The following is a 24,820-nucleotide window of genomic DNA, read 5'->3' on the forward strand; positions in this document are numbered from 1 at the left end:
GTTCTAATTCTAACGCAATCTTCCTAATTACCAACTGTCTGAAATTTATACATAAGATGGTAAGAGTAAGGCCAGGCTGATGCCTGTAAACCCAGCACTTTGGGAGGCTGAGGCAGGAGGAATGCTTGAGCCCAGGAGTTTGAGACCAGCGTGGGCAACGTAGGGAGACCCCGACTCCACAGGAAAAAATAAAATTAGCAAAATTAGCAGGGCAGGGCAGAGCCCCGGAGTTTGAGGCTGCAGTGAGCTACGATCAGGCCACTACTGCACTCCACTCAGCCTGGGCGACAGAGCAAGACTCTGTCTCTAAAAAAACCACCACCAACAAAAAAACAAAACAAAAAAGATGGTAGGAGTAAGAAGAGAATAGTTCTAATTGTGGCTCCATGCTCTATCACTTAGTCTTCGTGGAAATGTAGCCAAGAACTGTAACCGTTTGGGTTTTAGGTGCTTCATCATATAATGAAGACAATCCTCTCCAGAGCGTGGGGAAGAGCAGGTGCACCTGTGCTCCGCACACCAGCTAGTTGATAAGTGGTAGCCATTATTATCATTATGCTGTTTTCACATAGTTCTGAAAAGTTACGCTGGCCAGGGATGTAAGGAGCAGGCAGGAAACAAGTTCAAAATCACAGAACTAGAAAGTGAGTGAGATGGAATGTGTGTCTGGGATTTGTCACTTTCCTAATATGGAGAACTTCAGGCAGACGGGCATTTAAATTGTGTTCCTCAGTAATGGAAATGTAAGATTTAAGAAAGACTTGAAAATTATTTTTAAAATTTTCATATTATAGTCATACCATTAAAAAGAACAGGTAGAAGAAAGGAAAGATAAAAAGTACCGCTATCTCTTTATCCTAACTGCACCGAGAAACGTGTCCTTCCTCAGGAGTAGAGCACCATGTGCTGGTTGTACAGTTCTGAACACTATAGAGTCAGGTGGAGCATTAAATAAAGTCATTAGGGATGACTGAGAATGAGAGACATGGTTATTGAAATGCCCCTTCAATCAAGACAACATGGGTCACCAATGGCATAGTTCTTACTCTGGAACAGGGGTCTTTGAAAGGCAATGGAAGCGTGCATTCTAAGTACTGTGGGTTTGCTATTTTATTTAATTTCAGACCAACTCTGTGGGGTGGGTAATGCTATCCCAATTTTATACATAAGTAACATCAATCTTAGAGAAATAATCTGTCCAACTGGTTAGATGGAGTAGCTAAAGTTACAACCTAGGTCGTATTAGCTCTGCACCAGGCTGTTATTAGGAAGAAAGACTTTTTTTTTCCCATTAATATAATATTTAGCACATAGTAGATGCTCAATGAATCTCAAATGAATGGGCAATGAATCTCAAATGAAATTATAGTTGTAAATGAGATTATCTAGATTCAAAACACATCAGTTTAAGTTTGCAGCTTTTACTCTTACACTGCTATAGCTGACTTTTCAAAACAGAACAAAAATCCTAGCCTGTCTTGAAAAGCCCAACATGCCTATGACACATCAGTATAGAGCACACAGGGACAAAGCCAGACTTCACACTAGCAGCAAACACGATCTGGAGGTTGTAAAATTCTGGAAGTGAAAAGAAGAAAATAACGTTGAAAGGAAGGCCATCTTGTGACAGCCACTGTGGCTAAACAGATCGTGTTAATGCTTCCCAGGGTTCTATCTGCATTTACATTAAATCTCACGCAGGGGCCTGATCATCACAGTGGGGGCTTCTTCATGACTTATGTTCTGAACACACGGGTTGGCACCCGCCATAGCACATCTGGAGTTTGTTAGACGACCTTTAGTTTTTATTTTTTTCATCAGCCCGGCCCCTTCCTCTGATACAGCCTCTCCACATGCTGCTTTGCCATGAATGAGTCAAGGAGACAAGTCACCCTGGGGGGTTAATAAATTGGGACCATATTAGACAGTGACCCTCAAATCTGTACATCCCACACTGCTTCACCGCTTTCTGAAGACAGGAAGCCACGTGGACGCCGAAAGCCTACCAGGCAAGTGCAGCCCCACTCCCGGGAAAGCCTGGCCAGCGCTGCTTGCTCCCCTGTTAGGAAATGGCCTTTAGACTGAGGCACATTCCAGCAATTCAAGGACTAGAAGCTTTAAATTAAAATAACACTAATGCCATATCCTCTTTCCAAAAGGCCTCTCCCTTGTCCAAAAGTTAGTACACACGCTTAGAAGAATTAAAGAACCAAATGTCTCTGGCAAGGTCCATTCCTTCTTGCTCACAGCATGCCAGACACATTTTGAGAGGGCAGGAATGTGAACCTTCACATGAAAGGGAGACAGGAGAAGACTGTAGAAAGGACTCACTGCTAAGAACTCTATTATTTTTCTGTTTACATAGGACACATCACTATAGAATATTCAAAGCATATAGTTAGATATAAAGACACTGAGAATTTTTTAGCTACTCCTTTCTGAGGTTATAAGCTCATAAACTAATTAATTTCCTTAATTTTCACCTAACAAAAACAAAGTCTTGAGAGCCAGGTAATCAAAAGCCACTGTGAATGAGGTGCAGTATTCTGGTCTGCTATAAATTCTATTCTATTTGGTGTCACAAAGTGAAGGATTATAAGCTACTTAAATCAGATGCCTATATATAAGACCTATATCTCCAGGTATAATTACTGAAGAGAATTGATATTGCTAAATATATATACTTACAAACCAGGGCACTCTTTTCTTCAATAATACCCTCCTATTTTATACTATCAGTTTTGATAATTTTCAGTTTTCAACTACTGGACAGATGTCTTTAATAATAGGCACAATCTTCCTATTTTATTTAACATGCATCCAACTATTAGATGACGTTCTCTTTTAGCTAAAAATTATTTTAGGACATTAGAAAAGTTTCTTCTCACTTGTAAGTGAGCAATGGGTTACTTTTAGCTGATCAATGATCTATCCTGTAGAAAAGGAGCATCTTCTAGCATTTTCTCAGCAAAATCAGCCACATAAATAAATGGAAGGTCTATTTCTAAGCAGTTTTAATACTGAGCTACAGAGAAAGTATCTAGTGTTTAAATATTGGTTATTGTTAATATGAACATTAAATATTATGTCAAAATGCTATCAATTGGCCAAGTACGGTGGCTCACGCCTGTAATCCTAGCACTCTGGGAGGCCGAGGCGGGCGGATTGCTTGAGGTCAGGAGTTCAAAACCAGCCTGAGCAAGAGCGAGACCCTGTCTCTACTAAAAACAGAAAGAAATTAATTGGCCAACAAATATATATAGAAAAAAGTAGCCGGGCATGGTGGCACATGCCTGTAGTCCCGAGCTACTTGGGAGGCTGAGGCAGGAGGATCGCTTGAGCCCAGGAGTTGGAGGTTGCTGTGAGCTAGGCTGACGCCATGGCACTCACTCTAGCCTGGGCAACAATGTGAGACTCCATCTCAAAAAAAAAAAAAAAAGAAATGCTATCAATTGATGAAAGATTCCCCCAAAATAGAAAAAAAAAATTGCTTCACTTAAAAAGCTCTTTCTTAGTCTCATTATCTGAGGTGAAAGAACACATCTGGGCAGCCCAAATGCACAGAAAATGTGACAGAGAAGGCAGGAGATGACAATGATAGGAGCAGTCAGGGACAAGCACTAAAGTTTAAACAGGGGCCTCAGACTTAAAAATTCACCTTTCTCCTTATTTTCAGAAAGGAAAAATTTTCTCCCATTTTTTTTATTGTGGCAAAATATTCATAACACATTTTACCATTTTAAAGTATTCGGAGCACATTCACACTATTGTGCAACCATCAGAGGGGAAAGTTTCACTTATATTTTCACAGATAAAAGGCCATACAGGACTACTAAGCATTAACTTGCCCGAGAGTTGAGGTTGGGGAAAAAGAAGCAAACTTTGTTCTTGCCTTCAGAGGTTACCCATCCATGAATAACTGGAAATCTTCTAATGAAAATACCCTCAGTACCTGCTGTACTAGGAATCTGACCGGAATTAAAAAGAAAGCCCTTTTCATTTCAAATGGGCTGATTTTACCAATTTCTACTATCCATTGTACAAAGTTAAAAACATTCTCATAGAAGACTTGTGACATCTTCTAAAACAGCCCTCTCACCAAGAATACTCTGCATTTCCTAGACATAGCCACAGATTTGTGAAGATCGAAGTCTCCAGTCACGGAAATTAGGTACAATTATCAAATGTCTAATATGAAACAAGAGACAGGCTGGCCAAGACGTGTGGAGAGTGGTGTGAAAGCTGACCCTCCTCTGCGGGACCCTCTCTGGCATTCAATGATACCTGTTGCTTGAGCTGCTGCACCAGACGGTCCTTCTCACGCTTTAGTGCAGCCACTTCTTCTTGGGTCTTTTTCTTAGAGGATGAAAGCTCCAAAAGAGCTATGTTGGCATCTTTTTCACTAATGGCAGCCAGAAGAGCTTCTTGCCTGCAAAAGAAAGTGCCAACAGTATGATCTATCCCTCATAACAATTCTTTAAAGTTATTATTATTATTACCCCCATTTTGTGGGTGATAAGACCAAGGCTTTTTAGAAAATTTACAAAGCTTGCCCAAGTTCACACTTGCAGTAAATGGCATAACCAGGAATCACATGCAGGTTGTTCTGACTCTAAATATCTTTACCATGTTTTTATATTGCTATATTAATAAAGTTCTCCTGTATTATGCTAAGTGAAGTAAGCCAGTCATAGGACAAATACTGCATGATTCCACTTATATGAGACATCTAAAATAGTAAAACTCATAGAAGCAGAGAGTAGAAGGGTGGTTGCCAGAGGCTGGGGGAAGGGCAAATGGGCATAAAGTCTCAATTACACAAGATGAATAAGTTCTAGAGATCTGCTGTGCAAAACTGTACCTATAGTTAACAATACTGTATTGTACACTTAAAACTTGGTTAAGAAGGTAGATCTCATGTTAAGTGTTCTTACCACAACAAAATAAAATTTAAAAATATATTTAACCATTTAAAAACTACATTAATAACAACTTAGTACTTCATTTTATAGTTAAAAAAAAAGAGTTCTTAAACATAGTTCAGTTAAACTTGAAAAGTAAACAGAGTTAGTGACTTTTTTTGTTTTTAGTAAGAATAATCCTGTTCCCCATGCACTTCATCCATTTAACTCATTCCTTCGCTAAGTATTCTGTAGCCTCTAGGCAAATTGAGGCATTACTAACATTGAAAACAGTTCATGTATAGAGTGTATAACAAATTGCAAATTTTAGTAAACTGGATTTGGGAACACAGGCATCCATTCCTGGGGCATTCTGAATATCAATAATTCCCTTTTATATCATCAATGCAAATAAGTTTGCAGTTGTGGCTTTACTGGCAATGATCTGCACACTTTCAAACAGTAATTTAAACTTTACAGATTCCTGTGGTTTAGCTAATAACTACTTTATAGTTTATGTCCAGAAGGAAAAGAAGGTGTATTTAGTAGAAAGATGGACATAAGAAATTTACAAAATAATTAGAATGAAGTTGGAGAATGATTAGTCTCATGGTCCAAAATGCATTCCTCAGTAGCTCATCTTTTATGAAGGAAGACAGATTTGATTTACAGCAACTATATAAGTGGCCTGAGCTTTTTTTTTTTTGAGACAGAGTCTCGCTTTGTTGTCCAGGCTAGAGTGAGTGCCATGGCGTCAGCCTAGCTCACAGCAACCTCAAACTCCTGGGCTCCAGCGATCCTTCTGCCTCAGCCTCCCGAGTAGCTGGGACTACAGGCATGCGCCACCATGCCGGGCTAATTTTTTATATATATATCAGTTGGCCAGTTAACTTCTTTCTATTTATAGTAGAGACGGGGTCTCGCTCTTGCTCAGGCTGGTTTTGAACTCCTGACCTTGAGCAATCCGCCCGCCTCGGCCTCCCAAGAGCTAGGATTACAGGCATGAGCCACCGCGCACGGCCTTGGCCTGAGCTTTTGACCTGAGGAAATGCTGAATCTGAGAATGCATTGCCCCAGTTTAACCCTGCTTCTGTGTTTTGTTAAGATAATTGAGCTTCAACAGCAGTCACATGGAAGAGTTTTGGTGCAGTCACAAACTGGAAGACTACCAGCTGAATATTCGGATGGACATTCTTTATTCCGATGAGTAGGTACACTGAACTATGAACAAGCAATACTGACAAATGAGGGATGTAGATTAGTTTACACATGAAGATTTGTGTAACTAGTTTTTGCTGTTGGAAGAAAAGATGACTCTCACTGACTTCACTATCACTTTCTATTGTCCCCACACTATGTAATTCTAAGAAATGGCAGATGGCTTACACCATGAGGCTCCAGTTAACACCAAAGGGACAATGACAGTCTAAATATATCCAGTGGGCACTTGAAAAAAATATATCAAGTGGTGAAACGAGCTTAAAGGTGAAGGAGTTCAAGATGGTCTAATTCTGCAGAGCTTCCAACAGGAAGCCTGGCTGTCATCTGTTCCCTTTTGGGAAGCTCAAAGTCTGACAAAGCAGGAATGAGGAGCATGCTTTCTCAATGAGGGTGCTGCATCTCTGTGTACCAATAGTCAGAATTACACATTTAGTAGCAGGCAAGCAGCAGAAGACGAATGAAAGATAAATTACTGTCTAATTAGATGGAAACATTAGCACTTTTGCTGAATGCAAAATAAAAAGGTGATGGGGTTTGAGTTTTGTTTTTTTCATATATACCAAATTTATTTTCTCAGGTTCTGGAAACTAGAAGTCCAAGATCAAGGTGTTGGCAAGATTCAATTTCTGACAAGGTCTCTCCACCTGGCTTGTAGATGGCGCCTTCTTGCTATACGCTCACATGATCCTTCCCTGTTGCATGCATGTGGAGAGCGGGATTTGAGTTCTATTCTGTGCTTAAGGAAAGCATCATAATATGATATAGTAAAAATTATTTTATAATGTTGAGCCATTTTAACTATATTCCAAATTCTCGCATAAATGGTACACTTGGCCAGCTAGTGTGGTACAGTTAATCTCTGGGTAATATGTCAAATTCCCAAATTGCAACATGATATAATAGGTCACAGCCTAGATTTCAAATTTCAAAATTTTAAAGAATGTAGTATTGGAGTCTGAGCCATTGGAAATAATGTCTTTTTAATAAGATAGATAATGTGAAGTCTTTTTAAAAATGCAATTCAAACAGAGATTTTATTAGTGCTAGTATTTACTAAGCAATGATAATATGCTATGAACTGCACAGAATCAAACTTGTTCTCTCATACCCATGGCTCTCATCCCCTAAAAATTCCCTAACAGATTATCATAGCTTTGTCCTTTCCATCTGAAAAGTATATTCTTAATATCGATTTCTACATATGTATGTACCTAAGAAGGGCAATTCATAGTCAAGAGAATAAAATGTTTCAATTATATATTGTACATATAATCAAATAAATTCTGAGTAATGCCAACTATTTTTTACAGATATATGAGCTTTTGGGGTTTTCTTTTATTTTTAGAAAGGGACAGAGATAGTATTGTTCCCTTGGTTACAATTTTGCTAAATTTGAAATGGCTGTTATGGGGAAGAAAAACCTCTTGAAAAAAATTTCGAGGATAGGCAAGAACACGGAGGCTATTAAACAGTAACAGCCATAACTTTTTGGGAATACAAAAAATTGTTGTCCCCCCAATACATCTGATAGGATATATATATAGCATAGCTGAACCTACATAGTTAAGTTTTACATAGTACACTTGAGTGTCTAAACTTAAAATTTTGTTAGAAACACTCTGCTTTTCAGAGGGAATGGACTTCAGAGTGGGGGGAAAAAGCAAATTGCAAAAAGAATCTTATTTTAGTAGCTGTCTACTCAATATAATTGCCTCTTAGCAAAAAAGATATTATCTGTAAAAGTAGTATACATTCATTGGAGAAAAACTGAAAGACCCAGAAAACTATAAAGAAAATAAAAATTACCAGAAATAATTCCTTTTTAATAATTCCTTTTAATCTGAGTTGCTTTAAGATCTAGAAGTCACCTCTTCAATACTGATATGGGTATTTTAAAGAAATTGAACCTTTTAAGGAGATTACTCACTGACTTTAAGAGCCTTACTAACTATTCATAGAAAAGGAGCCTTGGCTGTGTGGCACACTCTGACTGTTCCCCATGGGCCCCTAGGGAGTAATGCAAGCACATGAAATGTGAAAGTTAATATATGTGTGCCACAAGCCCAGAGCAAAATAAGGACTGCAATGCTCTTCTTGTCAAATTACTCTCCTTGCTCTGTTGGTGTCTTTTCCTCAGTTAAAAACAAACAAACAAAACAAAACAGAAAATGTGGACACAAAACCTTTCAAAGTGATTAGTGATCCCCATGGCATGACTAACATGCCTATTACCAGCGCAATGAGTGGGTGGCAGCAGAAATCCAACTTTAAGTCATTACAGTGGTTTATTCACTCTGTTCCTGGTGCTTTAACTACCAAGGCCAGTTGAACCTGCCCTTTGACCTGCAAACTCTAATAGAATCAAGATGTCTCCAAAAGTACTCTGCTGTGGTATCTGAGCTTCAGGAAGGAGTCCCTGTTCCCTTCCCCCATCTGGGCAAAGTTCAGAAACTGGAGGCAAATATCAAAGGCAAATGGAGCTCAAAATTCTTTTGATAATTCCTGAATCCTTGGGAACACTACAGCATTAGCCTTCTATCATCACTAAATAAGAGATTATAATCGGTGCTGGAATGATGGTGATTAAAAAGTCTGAGTTAGTCCTAAATATCTGTGCATGCTTAACAGAAATGCAAGACAGAAAAGGGAATATGGATGAAGGATGTTACCAAGGTTTATTATTCCCTCTTCCTCTGAGTATTTCAAATTGAATGAGTGTATAATCATGTTCCATAAATTCTATAATCCTGAAAACATAACAGAAAATATTGGATGAAAGCAAGAACAAGACTAGTAGCTTTGGACAATTTAATGTCATGAGCATGTAGGCAAAGCTTGATTTACTCCAATTTCAAGAAAAATCTGAAATCTTCTCTTATTGATAGATTAAACAAAGCTGTGATAATGCTGCCTTCCTTGTTATTTAACCAATTAACTACTCAGAGTGAGTAGTAAACTACCATATCTCATCTACTCTTCTATCACATTTCCTAAAGAAATCCTTCTGATTACTATTTTCTCTAACTTCCTTGAAGAGGTTTTTAGAGTATTATAGATACACTACCTCAATTAGGCTCTGTGAAAACCACAGTCCTTGTGTGAGCCTCTGTGGACAAACCTCACTGAAATGTTTGATCTCTCAAACTTTGATCCCTGTACATCTTATTATGACCTTTCTAGGCTGGTTTTATTTAGGTATCCAGAAATATCATTAATGTAAAATGTCAAAAGTAAATCAACTTTTCCTTCCATCATAACAAATGTCCCTTTCAATGTTAATAGAGTCACCGTATTCCTGGGTCCACAGGCTGACAAGATTTAAATTATTTCATTTCTTCTTTGCTCCCAATGGCTAATATTCAACTTTTGCTAATTCCTCTCTTATAGTAGTTTTTGATAAACCCAGTGTTTTGAATCTTCATTGTCATGATCACTGTTATGACCACCCTTTTATTGTGGGCGTACACTATTCTTAAAGCCTCTTCTCTGCCCCATCATTCTGCACTGTCCTTTTCTACTGAGATCACTAGATCTCTTACCACATCAAATGCTCTGGCCTAATACTCAGAACCATCTATAATTTTTCAACCCATTTTTTCCTCATTGTCTTCCAAGGCCCCTGAGTCATAGAGTTTCTACTTGTTTTCACTTAGGTTTATGTTATGCTCTCTACCTGAAATGCCTGTAGCTTTCTCTCCTTCAAAAGTCTGGCTCCTCACCTGATTGCTATTAATAATTTCTCCCTATTCAACATCTCCTTTCAGCACTACCACAGTTTGGATTGTATTAACAGGCATTTGCTGTGTAAATGTCTTTCAATTCTACATGTGCAGGGTCTGCTTCCTCAACTATAGTATGTTTGTGGTTTATCTCTTTAAAATTTTTTAATGTTTCTAGAAGTTTATTAGTCTTTCAACTTATTAGCTCGTTAATTTTTAAAATTTTAATCTTTTAGATTTAAAATTTTTTAACTGTGGTAAAACATGCATAACATTTACCATCTTAACCATTTACAAATAATCAGATCAGCAGCAGTATTAAGTAAGTATATTCAGCTTGCTGTGCAACCAATCTCCAGAACTCTCTTCATCTTGCAAAACTGAAACTGTACCTATTAAACAATAGCTCCCTTTTCTCCCTTCCCCCAGCCCCTGGTAATCATCATTTACTTTCTGTTTCCATAAATTTGACTACTCACATAGGTGGAATCATATAGTATTTGTCTTTTTGTGACTAGCTTATTTCACTTAGCATGTACTGAAGGTTCATCCATGTCATAGCATGTGTCAGAATTTCCTTTTTCAAGGTTGAATAAATTCCATTGTATGTCTACACCACATTTTGTTTATCTATTTATCCATCATTGACACTTGGGTTGCCTCTACCTTTTAATTACTGTGAATATTGTTATCTTTAAATTTTTTAAGTATTTCCTCTAGAGTTTTTGTTCATGGATCTGAAAACCAGAAGCTTTCAAATATTATTACTTTTCAGCATTGTATGTGCCTAAATCGCTTATATCTTTTTGTTTTCTTTTATTTAGGGCTGTAGTTACTCTATACATTCTGATATCATTTGCCAGCCAGTCTTCATTGTGTTCTCACAGCCTGTGCTCAGAAATAGCTGACTACACACTCCAGGAAGGCAGGATCTTTGTCTGTTCTGTTCACTAATGTATCCCAAGTGCCAAGAAAAGTTCCTGGCATAGAATAAGCTCTTCATAAATATATCTTGGACCTACAGTTCCTCCAATTCTGACTTCATTTCTGTCTGTTGTGGTGCCTTCCCAGCTGTTGAGTGTTTTCATTTTAAAGCTCTGTTTCAATATATATTTAAGGCTTTTTTCCCCCAGTCCAATAGCATGTAAGGCAAGTGAGGAAAGAGAGAGTGTAAGGAATACAAGTTTTAAAACATGAAAGAAACCAAGACTAGAAAGAAACCACTAGCTTTGGCCAACTTACATTTCATTTAACGAAAGAAAAAAAAAGTTACATTTTTGCATTTTTCTCTAATTAGACATATGATGATTGGAACACTAGGTTCAATTCTATATGCCATAACTTAGGAGACAGTGCAGAAGTAGAGGGTATCCAAAGGAAGATGACAGAGTGGGATTATAAAAGGGCATGTTAATCCAAAAAGATTTACTAACATAGCCTGAAAATTGCTATCAAAGTTTTTAAGGTGGGTTTTGCAAAAACAGAACATTGAATCTGTGTTCCTCTAGAAGACACAAATGTAACCAAGGGAGAGGGGAAGTCACAAAGACAAAGATTTCAGTTTATAAAACAAACATCTAATGTAATTATGCTTGTTAATAAGTAGAATTGGAAAGCCCCCAGAATTAAGCTGCTTCCCATAACTAGGTGTTTAAAGAGATTATCAGAGATACTGCATAAGTGACTTTGAGACAATAAATGGTAAGTGCCAATAAATTGTATGAGCAGTAAGTGCTGAAGTAATACAGATACAATTATGACAGAGAAATCACCTTGGGCTAAGGACACAGGAATTGAGATGGGCCCTATTTTGACAGAGGAATAAGACAGAGAGACTGGCAAGTATAAAAGCACCAACTGCATGTGAAGACACATGATATAACTGGATGACAGATTTCTATCGGGAAAGGAGACAGCAAAGAGAGAAGCTGAAAAGGTGGCTCTGAATCAGAGTACAGATGGTCTGGAATGGGGGCCTAAGGGATAAACACATATTGTGAAATACTTGAGGGATCTAACCAGAATCTGGCAGACAGAGGGCACACAAAAACACTGAATAAGTGATTTGATTTTAAGAATAATATAGAAGCACCAAAAGTTCTAGAATAGTAAAGCAAGGTTTTATGAATACCAAGTTGAAGGCCAAAAGGACAGATTAGACGATTTGCTACTGCTAGAGATGTATTATGAGTAAAAACCTTGTATTGCAAAAATTATTTCTAAAGAATGAAGAATAAAATGCTGCTATCTGACTCCTAGATTCAAGAGTCACAGGTAGGACTCTAAGTGAAAAACTGCTATACTCTTGATGAATATGCAACACAAAATAAGTATTATTTATGCTGGAAAGGAACTTTCAAAGGTCACCCCATACAGACTAGGGTGTTGTCCCCACAGTGCATGCTAGGGTCCTGCCTCCTATGACCTTCTTGAAGCATACTGGAGAGTCCCCCTGCAGCGCACGGCTTCTGAATCCTCTCATGTCAGTCTACCTCCTGAAACCAGGGACAGGACCTGATCTACATTAAGAAATATGATGACAAGAGAATGGGTAGAGAAATTATCACAATATGGACTGATTTTTCATTTATCGGAAGTCCTTGAAAAGGATCAAAATTAATATAATAAAGGCTGAAACTTCTGGCAATTACAGCTGAACAAAATTTTATGTGGAAAATTTGTATTTTATTTTTTCCTTTACTTTTTCTGAAAAATGAGTATGTTAACACATGTAGCCCACTGTATATTATGGCAAGTTTGGAAAACTTAGTTTTAAAGTGATATTGGTACTTTTCCTGTTATGAATCTTCTACTGGCTGCTCAGACTGGCAAAAACTTGACATTTGTATCTTCATTTGTTAACAACACAAAAGTTTATATCTTCTCCATTTGTTTAAAAAAATGTATAAATTAATTGTAATCTAATCCACAAAGATAGAAGACAAATCAATCAATAGAAGAGATACTGCTTGCAGATAGAAGACAAGACAATTTTCCACCCTGTCAGGTGTCAGGGTGGAAAATGGAAGATGACTAGAAAAGGACACAGAGAACCTTCTGGAAATGCACTGTGGCTGGATGATGGTGGCAGCTACACAAGTGGATATGTCTGTCAAAACTCATCACACTATATGCAGAAAATGTATGCATTTTAAGTATATTATATAGCAATCAAGTTATTTTAAAAATCAAAAATTTTCTGAATGAGGAATGTTTTTACACAGCAATGGTGACAACTTCAAGCATAATTTTTATTGTTGTAAAATATATATAACATAAAATCTACCATTTTAACCATTTCTAAGTGTGCATGTAGTTCAGTGGCATTAGTACATTCATACTGTTGTGTGACAGTATGAATCATCCATCCATCACCACCACGCATCTTGAGAGCTTTTCCCCCAAACTGAAACTCTGTGCTTGTAGAACACTAACTCCCTATTCCCACCCTGCCCGGAGTCCCTGGTGATTTCCCTTCTCCTTTCTGTCTGTATGAATCTGACTCCTCTGGATACCTCACATCAGTAAAATCATACAGTATTTGTCATTTTGTATCTGGTTTATTGCACTCAGCATAATGTCTTCAAGCACAATGTATTTTTATGCTTCCAAACCTAAGTGACCTTGAAGACATAAATCACCCTATGAATATTTTTTCCCTCAAGTTTTCTTTTTAAACTCTTTTTTTTATTACTATATTCTTTAAAAAAAGAAAACAGATTTCTAAAGATTTATGGTTCTTACCTAGCCATTACTGCACTAAGAAGGCAGTGGTGGGAACAGCACAGATGAAACAGACTAAGTAGATGAGGACAGGCTTATACAGGACTCAGTGAGTGATGGCAGCTTCTTTGGGGCCCTGTTTTCCTTCCTTATTAAGTATAGTTCAAAAATATAACATAAAACTGCAGGTTCAGTGCCGGTATACTGGATATAATATAAAATCTCTCTGAATGGTTTTTTTGGCCACTTAATCCTAAATATCATTTACAGTGATACTGAAAATCTGTTCAAGAAACTGAAGCTATTTATAGGAGTTCCAATACATGACTAAAATTCAAGTATACAAAGTGTCCAGTCTTCTCTAGGGCTGTAAGACAGTGACACCTTAAGAAGCATTAGCAACAGAATAAAGCAACATGTAGATACATAGTCTAAAACAAAGAAAGAACTTCATGGAAAACAGTAATGCCTTTGAATATTTCAAATAAAATTCAGCTCCCTGGCTCTGAAGAAGGTCCCAGCTCTGGATAGTCTTTCCACTCTCCCTACCATATTCCATACAGAAAGTCAGGTGTCAGTTTCATCTCAAACTATACATTAGTTGACAATAAGTAAATGCCTTTCAAAAACTACATTCTCAGCTTTTTAATGAATAATCATGATCTTATAAATGCTGTACAATGTGGCCCAAAGTTCCAGAATTTTGTTTTTCTGGAGGCACTTTCATGAAAACTTCATGAGAGATTTTCATTCCATATTTATTACCGCAGAATGTGAATTTAAGCTAGGTTTCTAGAGCAAGGTATTGCTTTTAGTGCTCACAACTAAGAAGGTAACAGGGGACTGGGTATTTATGCACAGTTTTAGCTTCTCCTAAGAGAAAGTGAAGGTGGTATCCAAAACTCATTTGACTGAATCACAGATTTCTATAAATTGTTTATTAGTTTAATAGAAACAGGCAATTTTTTTCTTCAGGCCAGAGACTGGAATAACATATCCTCAATTTAATGAGTCTATCTTTGAGTACCCTCCACTCACCCTCTATACCAACTTTTTAAAGTTTACATTTACCTCCTTAATAAAACCTTCTTAAGCTACTCTATTTCTGGCATTTCTCACTTGTCTAATCACATAGAATTTTACTAACTATACCATATATTGTTTTGGAAGAGATACTGCTTGCAGATTGAGAAATTTTTTTTTAAGAGAAACTATTCATTTACTCAAATCTTGAGTACTAAACTAGGGTATACGTTTCTTGATATAGGGGCCACGTCTTAACTTCACTGTATCTTCCACATGTAAGTTCTTTACATAGTAGGCACTCAGCAAATTTCAGCCAGTTAATTAAAAACTAATCTACTCCAGAACTAAAAATTCTTCTTGGTCTAATGTCTCTGAACCAAAGTTAGGAAAGCCCAATTATCTGAACAGAAGAGAAGTGAAACAAGTTAAATCATTAATTGTTAGCATTAACCATTCTACATGCAACAAAGTAGACTTTCCAATAATCAAATAAAATTTTCTCAATGCTTAAATCATTACTTGATCACAGAAAGCAAATACCTGTCTCCCCTATAAGCTCATCTAGAGTCATTGTTATGCTCATTCTTATGTTGATCTTTTAAAAAGGAACTTCCTTGAGATAGTCCCAGTATATCAGTTTATAAGAATCACATAAGAAATATTCCAATCATATTCAATATTGTCTTAACAAACAGAAAAAAATCTTTAAGAAAATGCATACAGAAGACCAGGTGCAGTGGCTCATCCTAGTACTTTGGGAGGCCACAGTGGGAGGATCACTTGAGGCTGGGAGTTTGAGACCAACCTAAAGCAACATAGTGAGACCCTGTCTCTACAAAAAACTAAAAAATTAGCAAGGTGTGGTGGTGTGTGCCTGTAGTCTCAGCTACTTGGGAGGATGTGGCAGGAGAACTGCTTGAGCCCAGGAGTTTGAGGTTGCTGTGAGAAATGATGATGTCAGTGCACTTTAGCCTGGGCAAGAGTGAGACTTTGTCAAAAAAAAAAAAAGCATACAATACAATGAAAGAACAAGGAAGCAAATGTTTTAGTTACTTCACATACGGTAGTATTGTACTATAGCAATGGAATCTCACAGAGCAACATCAGAAGCTTTAAAAAATTATACAAGTCATAAAGCCAGCTTTATGGGAAAAGTATTTTAAGTATTTATTGGGGAAAGTAATTTAACAACTTTGCTAGTTCATTTTAAAGGTATTTTTAGTGCTGAGTTGTAGGTTCAGAGCATGAACTGCTTTAGAAACTCGCTAGCCTATGACCTGACATTTACAAGCCTAGTATCACAAACAAAACAAGATTACCAGTGTTTGGTGAATGCCTACTACTTGCCAGGTCTTGTGCTAAGTACCACCAACACATCTGAACAACTTCACAGAACTTAGTCTATTACGGAAGCTAGACAAAATTATGCCCATAACTAAATAATTTTAAAGATTTTCTCTGTTCTTTAATGTTAGACATCACACAACAAATTTTAATAAGTTCTTTTTAGTTTTACTGACAATATCTATGCCAAAGCATTAGAAAATTCCTTCTGTATTAAAAACAAACAAAACCAACAAAAATTTTAGCCTAAGTCTGGGGCACCCACTTTAAATTTCATATATAGATAATGTAAAGATTGACTTTATTATTAAGATTACAGCAAATGTTGAGGCATTTGCAAAATGCAGTAATCCATGTGGGAATAATAAACCACAATCTATATTCCATGATTAAATTAGCTTGTCCCAAAGTAAATGGACTCAGTTCTAAGAGGTTCCTTGGGATTACTGAAAGTTTAAACTTACAAATATGCAAAGATCCTTCTTATCCTATATTTCCTTAGAAGTTACTTTAGCAAAAGGTATCCAGTTGCTTCCTTTATAAATATACCTGGATTTATTCTTCAAATGAAAGAAGTTCTTCAGAGAATTAATTTTGGCAAGTTATAAAAAATTTACTCTAATGATGCTGCCGAATTTCTCTTTAAATTTGGCTTCAAAGTCTATTGTACTTTTTAAGAATTTGGAATTATGGCAAATATCCTTTTTATTAAACTGAATTTTAATTTTGATACCAAGTCTGGCACACAGACAATGATTCAGAGTCATATATGATATGTGTTTTGGACCACATGAGGTGTAAGTACATATTGATTTTGGGGGGCATTTTGTAAACTGGCTCTGAAAGCAATTCCCAAGAAAGAGATTAAGAATATATTCTGCAACGTCAGAACCAATAAAGTGTAAAATTATCTAGGTGACTATTTTGAGGCTATGTTGGATCCTAAATTCTAACAATTTTATTTTTTGATAGAAATATTCTTACTACTTCATAGCCAAGCCTCATAGTCTTCATGACTAGATTAGGACAACATAATCTCCTGTATATAATGTTACATTTAGAGATTCCCTTCTGCTGATTATGATATCCAGATTCTTTTTTTGATATTCTAAGCTTCTTTACTTTTGAATTATATTTCACAAAAGTAGCTTATTGGTCATGTAATTAGTATGCCCTCGTGTCCTCCCCTTCCTGCTGGCAGGGGTGCAATGTGTCAGTGAGGTATCTTGGATCACATGGATAATACACCAGGGGTGGCCAAGCAACAGGACAAGATGACTAAACCCACAACAACTTCACAGACAGAGTCACTATACCAGTTTGTATTCTCACATGAAAGAGACATACATTTATATACAATTTAGTCCCTGTTATTTCTGTTAAAGCTGCTGAACTCCTGAGCTTAAGTGATCCTCCTGCCTCAAATTCCCGAGTAACTGGGACTACAGGCACGTGCCATGAGAACATTTTACAATGCATTCTTGAGCAAATTTCTCCCTATTTTCCTAGGCAAGGGCTATCACAAGACAGATGAATTTAGGATCTTTTGCTTTTTACATACCTGCCTTTAAAAACAGTTGGCAAACCAAGGGAGTTTCTGTTGAAGATTTACTAAAATACTATCAAAATCTCTAATGAATTACATCTTAGACCCACTGATCTGTGCTGGAGATCTGGGGATGGGGTGGAGGAGGGAAGCCTACTTAGCTCGAGCCCCAGGAGATAAAGCTAAGCTAAGGTTCACAGAAACATCTGGAGATGGTCTGATAAAGAGATTTATACTGGCCTTTTTGTTCATTTTGTCTTAACTATTTTACAATGGTATGTCCTTTCTCCCTCCTGTTTGATAGTATAAAATGAACAGAAAATTTCAAAATATAATTTTCCCACATGAAGATGTAGTCCCTTCAAAATCAGGTACACCTGCTTTATATGCCCACTTCCGGGCCACACCATTATTCTCGTCCTCTTTCCTTAGGAAGTCTCTGTTTCCAAAAGAAAATAAAGTCTTCTTACATTGTTCCTCAGAACTCAAACTCAAGAATGCCTCCATTTATTTAGATGTCTGTTTTAAGAATTATTGAATGTTTTCAGCAATTAATCCCTGTACTTTGTCACTGTCCCACTGTTTACTCAACCTTTCCCAGTTTCAGATGGATAATATGTCCATACCAGCTGCCCACACTGTGCTAAGGGGCTCACTTGCCTTTCTTTAGCTTGCATTGCATTCCAAGTCTGTTTGCCATGACGTTTGCCATGAATGCCAGCAAAGTCACAGCACTCAGTTTTCCACCTGGTCCAGCACAATCAAGAGCCAACTGTGTCTTGATCTCACAAACAGCCAGTACATAGAACACCTAATCTTTAGATTTGTAGTATGCTGCCTAAAAAAAAAGTAGGAACTGCTCCAATGTGTAAATATCCAAGACATTCTCCAAGCTGTACAGGAAGCTTATGAAAGCCATGGGGGATATACCTGAGTGATGCTGGGGTACTGAGAGAGGACTGCAGGCTCTGGGGCTGCTGAGAGCTTGGGAGGTCCCCAAAACTCTTGCTGGCCAAATGGATGAAAACAAACCCTGTAATTTATTACCTTCCTGTATTAATGACTCAATAATTCCATCATTCACCAGCTATCAATTTGTTGGCAAAAATGGTAAGAACATCTTCTTTCCTACACACATCTGGATTGAGACACCTGGTGTGTAAATTTTGTGGGGATGGGCAAGTGACTGTGCTTGCATTAGGTAGATGAGTTGTTACTATTATCACTGGGATGATCCCATCTTCTTTGCCTCCTCCTACAGGTTCTAGCTGCTTGCCAAAAGCCAGACATAGTTTAGAAAGACTGCTTACTAAATCTATTTTTCCTTTCCATAAATATAAAGTGCACATGGTTAAAGTAGGCATAAAAATGGAAAATGCAGAATCTTTTGATAAAACTATTCTTAATTTGAAATTTTTCTGCTTAGCAATGGCATTATTTTTATTAGGGGAAAATATGCTCAAAAACAGTAAAGCAATAAACTTCACTGCCTACTGTGTCATCACATACTTACTTCTCAAAGACACAAAATATTATTTCAAAACAAATTTTAGAAATTCACTATATGTAAACTAAACTTTCTTTAAAAAGATTTTAAACTGGCTGGACTTGGTGGCTCACACCTGTAATCTTAGCACTCTGGGAGGCTAAGGCAGAGGGATTGCTTGAGCTCAGAAGTTAGAGACCAGCCTCAACAAGAGTGAGACCCTGCTGCTACTATAAATAGAAAAAATCAGCCAGGTGTGGTGGTACACACCTTGTAGTCCCAAGCTATTCAGGAGGCTGAGGCAGGAGAATCACTTGAGTCCAGGAGTTGGAGGTTGCAGTGAGCTACGATGATGCCACTGCAGTCTACCCAGGGTGACAGAGTGAGACTCTGTCTCAAAAAAGAAAAAAGAAAGTTTTAAACTTTTGCTTAATTTTTAGCAAGAACAGTAAGATTTAAAGGGAACACAAATTGATACCTATTATTGCTTATATTTTGTATATGGCCTCTGGATCTCTTGACTGAATATTTTATCTCACTGAGAGCACCTCTATTTTATCTCATAGCCACGTACATGTTTTCCCCATTTCTGAAGCTGGCTGATGGCATGAACGTCATTGTGTCCATCTTCGATTCAGCCAATCTTTGACTCAGTCATAGTAGCTCGCTGGTGCCTTCCTCATAGGGCTAATTCAATTTTCCAAGATGTTATTCTGCCTGTGACCCATTAGCTCAGCTGATGAGAGCAAGAGTAATAAAGAGAAAATGCTTCCTCTTGTCAACTCTAGTCTGCTCCACAGCACCAACGTCGCCCCAGCACACCAGCTGTTTTCCAGGTCAGCATTTCTCAATAGTCACTCCACAGACATACGGCAAGAGATAGTGACAAATAACCATGAAATACAGATTCCCATGGTCAAATACATTTGAGGAACACTGGTTCTAATAGTACTGCTGCAGAACTGTGACAAGCTTTTTACGGAAGAGGATACACATCTTTAACAGGAGGCTATGTTTCAAAGCAGGAGTCGGCAAGCTACTTTTCACAGCCAAATCCAGCCTGCGCCTTTCTATGCACAGCCCATCTGTGAAGAATGGTTTTACATTTTTAAATGGTTGAAAAAAAGAAAAGATGAATACTTTTCTGAAACAAAATAATATATAATGTTTTGTGAAAATTATGTGAAATTCAAATTTCAGTGTCCATAAATAACATTTTAATGAAACACAAACATGCTGATTTGTTTATATATTTTCTGTGGTTGTTTTGGTGCTACAAGAGATTTGAGTGGCATGACAGAGACTGAATGGCCCACAAAGCCCAATAAATTTAGTCTGGCCCTTTAGTGAAAGTGTGTCAACTCTACTGTGACGCATTTTCCAAACTTAATTGACCACGGATCCTTACCTCCTCTTTTTTCTGGGTGGAACACCAATTAACACCTTGAGGGAGACTAGTAATCCAAGAAACAGTTTGGAAAGTGGTAATTTAAGGATAAGTCAATGGTTCCTCAAGAGTATGAATGAACTGGGTTAAAATTCACTATGATTAACGTTGCCAGCAAGATTGCTATAGAGAGCCAGATACACTACTAGGCACTTTACATGGATGAAGTAATTTAATCCTTACAACAACCTCACGAATTTCAGAGAGGAGATATCCAGCAGGTAGCTGTACTGGTGAGCCTGCAGTGAGGACCTGACTTCAAGACGGATGTGTGAATGATCAACTAGAAGGTGACCAAAATCATAGGTGTACATGAGACCACCAGGGAAAGAGGAGGGGCATATAGCAGTGGTTGAAGAAAAGTCTATAAAGAACTGAGGGAGAGGAGTCTTAGAGATAAAGTAAGAAGAAAGGGGTCTCTTAAAAGCCAAAGAAAATTTCAAGAAATATGAAGGAATCAAATACTTTAAGGTATTTACAAGCAGGTTAAAACAAAGAATATAAAATTTCCATTGGATTTAGCTTTTAGAAAGTTACTAGTTATTTTGGAAAGCAGTTTCAGTGCTGAGCACAAGCTATATTGAAAAGGGCTGGGGAGTAAGCAGCCATGAAGAAGTGGAAAGAGACTAGAAATTAGTCTTTCAAGATCACACAGAACAAAACTAGAATCAGAACAACAAGAGATCTTACAGATCAAATCCATTCATGAAAATCACTGGTTGATTTTGTTCTACTACATTCCTGTAGAGGGCCCTACAGCGTATGCATACACACATTCATGAGATGGAACTCTAGCTGCCCCCAAAGCAGCCTATGTGAGCTTTGATCAGCTAACTCTTAGAAAATTACTTTCTGAAATCAATCCTAAAAGCTTTCTCTCTGTTATCTCCTTAGTTCTATCCCTTCAGGCCACATAAAAGAAATTTCATCACTCTTCTAAATGATAATCCTTAAAATATTTGGAAATGCTCCTCTGTCTCCTTAGTACTAAACAATTATTTGTCAAAAATTTGATTAAGGTGCTGTGGCTTAATTTAGCTCTTCCCTAAGCCTAAGTACACTGAATAAACGTCTTAAAGAGCCAGGTGACCTGTATGAACTGGCAACTGATGGGCCAATTTGCTGACAAATTTCAAAGATAGGCAAGTATGCCTAGATGTGTTATTTAAAGCAATTGTAAGCTGTATCATGTGTATAGTCTATTCTTAAAATCTCAGTTAAACAATGAGTCAATACATGTTGGACCTTGATTATTTTGCCTTGATTATTTTGGAGAACAAAGTAAGCCTTAAAAAATTAGTATAAAGAGTAACAAACAACAAATATGGATCTTTAAAGGCTCTTTCATGATTAGAATAATTTTCTTTTTCCTTTGAAGACAGAGCCTTGCTCATTGCCCTGGCTAGAGTGCTGTGACATTATTGTAGCTCACTGTAGTCTCTGACTTCTGGACTCCAGCAATTTTCCTGCCTCAGCCTCCCAAGTAGCTGGGACTACAGATGTGCATCACCATCCCTGGCTAATTTTTTGTATTTAGTAGAGACGAGGTCTCTCTCTTGTTTATGCTAGTCTCGGACTCTTTTTTTTTTTTTTTTTTTTTTTTGAGACAGAGTCTCGCTTTGTTGTCCAGGCTAGAGTGAGTGCCATGGCGTCAGCCTAGCTCACAGCAACCTCAAACTCCTGGGCTTGAGTGATCCTTCTGCCTCAGCCTCCCGAGTAGCTGGGACTACAGGCATGCGCCACCATGCCCGGCTCATTTTTTTTTTTATATATATATATATCAGTTGGCCAATTAATTTCTTTCTATTTATAGTAGAGACGGGGTCTCGCTCTTGCTCAGGCTGGCTTTGAACTCCTGACCTTGAGCAATCCGCCCGCCTCGGCCTCCCAAGAGCTAGGATTACAGGCGTGAGCCACAGCGCCCGGCCTAGTCTCGGACTCTTGAGCTCAAGCAGTCTTCCTGCCTCACTCAGCCTCCCAGAGTGCTAAGATTACAGGTGTGAGCCACCACACCTGGCCAATTAGACTGATTTTAAGAAATCTTACAGAGATTAAACCATAACATTATCTCAATCAATAAAGTTTACTATTTTTCTTGTCTAAACACATTTCTGGTTAAGAAGACTTGATTGCTTCTCATACCCTAGAATTTTATCAAAATGAAAACTAAGAGAGATCTGATTGAATACACATGTTTAAATCTTATTAAGACTACATTTTACATTTTTATTTTTTCAGAGACAGGGTTTCACTCTGTTGCCCAGGCTGGAGTACAGTGGAATGATCATAGCTCACTGCAATCTTGAACTCCTGGGCTCAAGTGATACCCATGCCTCAGCCTCCCGAGTAGCTGGGACTACAGGCATGTGTCACGGTACCTGGCTAAGAGTACATTCTAAAAAGAAAAGAGATACTTCAAACTATTCAAGAGTTATACACATTGTTTTACACAAGAGATAACGAATATATATTTGTATATACTTTGAAAGAAGAGAAAAAGCAACAGAAAGAATAGATAAAATTAAAAGGTGGTATAGTCTACAAAACGCCCCCAATATTCTCTAGTTAAACATGTTATTTTTAAGCTCTCCAGTTTCTGCAGTCACCAGGTGAATGTGCAAGTATGCTCGAGGACAACTGCTTTAAGAGCTCAGACTGAAGCTATATAAGAACAAATTATTTCGGTGTCTACTGAGAAATCTTAATTGGATGTTTTCTGAAATAAATAGATGAATTCTGAGAACATTCTAGCTATAAAAATTTACATTCTACAGCAAAGATAAGTATATATAAAATACATAAACTACACGTGATGACATTCAAGCCACTTGCAGTTTGGCTCCAACCTAAATTTTCCAGCCTGATGCTCCAGTCATTTAGAAATTTCTCATGTTCCCCAAATATAAGCTGCCTTTTCCTTTCCCAGCACCTTTTTAATCCTTTTCACTTAAAATGGGGTGGGTCAGGCCTGAGGCCTTCTAAAGCTTTGGGGAAAATAGAGAATTTCAGTATGTTGTGTTGGGTCAAAATGGAGGCCTAATGGATCTCTGTGCCCTCCAAAGCAGTATATATTAATTAGTGATTTATTTATCAACTGTTTAACCATCATTATAAATGATGTAGCATTATTTTATATATAATATGCATTTAAATATTCAAATATCAAGAGAATGAGAAGATAAGCCACAAAATGGGAGAAAATATTTCAAAAGATGTATTTGATAGAACACTGTTATACAAATTGAACAATAAGAAAATGAACCTGATTAAAACATGGGTCTCACTATACACTGTATTTATCAAAATATCAGTATATACCATAAATATTTACAATTGTTATATGTCAATTAAAAATTGAAAATATTACAAAAAAGAAAAATTTTAAAAAAGGGCCAAAGATCTTAACAGATACCTTACCAAAGAATATACACAGATGGCAACTTATATGACATCATATGTCACCAGTAAATGCAAATTAAAACGAGATAGCACCACACATAAAAAATAATATAGAGAGATCCCATGTACCCTTTAGCCAGTCCCCCGCCCCCATGGTAACACTTTGCAAAACAAAGATGTGATGTTATATATAATACATAATATATCACTACATAATGTATGATACATATAATACATTATATAATATTACATCTTGGTTTTGCAAGATGTTACCATCAGGGACACATTGGCTAAAGGGTACATGGGATTTCTCTGTATTATTACAACTACATGTATAGCTATAGTTATCTCAAAATAAAGATTAATTAAAAGAGATTACTTTATTCAGGTTAAAATAAAATATTACTTTATTATGTTGTCAATTTTGGATCAAAATTTGACTACCCCATATAAATCCTAAGCACAATTCTAACAGCATCTCTTTATTTGTACTGAGGAATCAAATTAGGTTCAAAAAGATGGGTAGAATTCTTATCTTACTGCAGTGCTGGCAACTATAAGCTTAGACACAAAAAATGATGACTGATCATTAGCTTATCAGTCCAATGCAGTATTTTCCAAAACATGAAAATTGCTAGAAAAACATGGGCAACACTTTATAGAAATAAATTCAAGAGAAAATATTAGTGGCAACAGTACTATGCGATGTTTCAGAGAGAGCTATTGTTTAGATTTCTAAGCAGTGAAATCAAAGACCTGATGGACTAAACATAGCACACAAAAAGCCCAAGGATACCACTATGGTTTGGATATGGTTTGCCCCTACCAAAACTCATGCTGGAATTTCATCCCCAGTGTGATGGTGTTGGGAGGTGAGGCCCAGTGGGGAGGTGTCTGGGTTGTGGGGGAGTGGACCTCTCAGGAATGGTATTGAGTTCCTACTCTCTGGATTAGTTCTCACAGGAATGGATTACTTCCTCCAAGAGTGGGTTGTTACAAAGCCAGGAT

General features: G+C 37.3%; 1 protein-coding gene across 21 annotated transcripts in view; it reads right to left on the bottom strand.

The window, feature by feature from the left end:
- The window catches only part of ERC1 (ELKS/RAB6-interacting/CAST family member 1), a 560,419-nt gene that overhangs the window by 133,901 nt on the left and 401,698 nt on the right, over positions 1 to 24,820 (bottom strand). For all 21 annotated transcript variants that reach the window (XM_012747177.3, XM_012747178.3, XM_076007810.1 and 18 more), the window contains one exon: positions 4,285 to 4,429. In XM_012747177.3, the coding sequence (XP_012602631.1) occupies positions 4,285 to 4,429 (145 nt within the window). The remainder of the gene's footprint in view (positions 1 to 4,284; positions 4,430 to 24,820) is intronic.

Source organism: Microcebus murinus, chromosome 10 (genome assembly GCF_040939455.1).
Source record: "Microcebus murinus isolate Inina chromosome 10, M.murinus_Inina_mat1.0, whole genome shotgun sequence".
NCBI lineage: Eukaryota > Metazoa > Chordata > Mammalia > Primates > Cheirogaleidae > Microcebus > Microcebus murinus.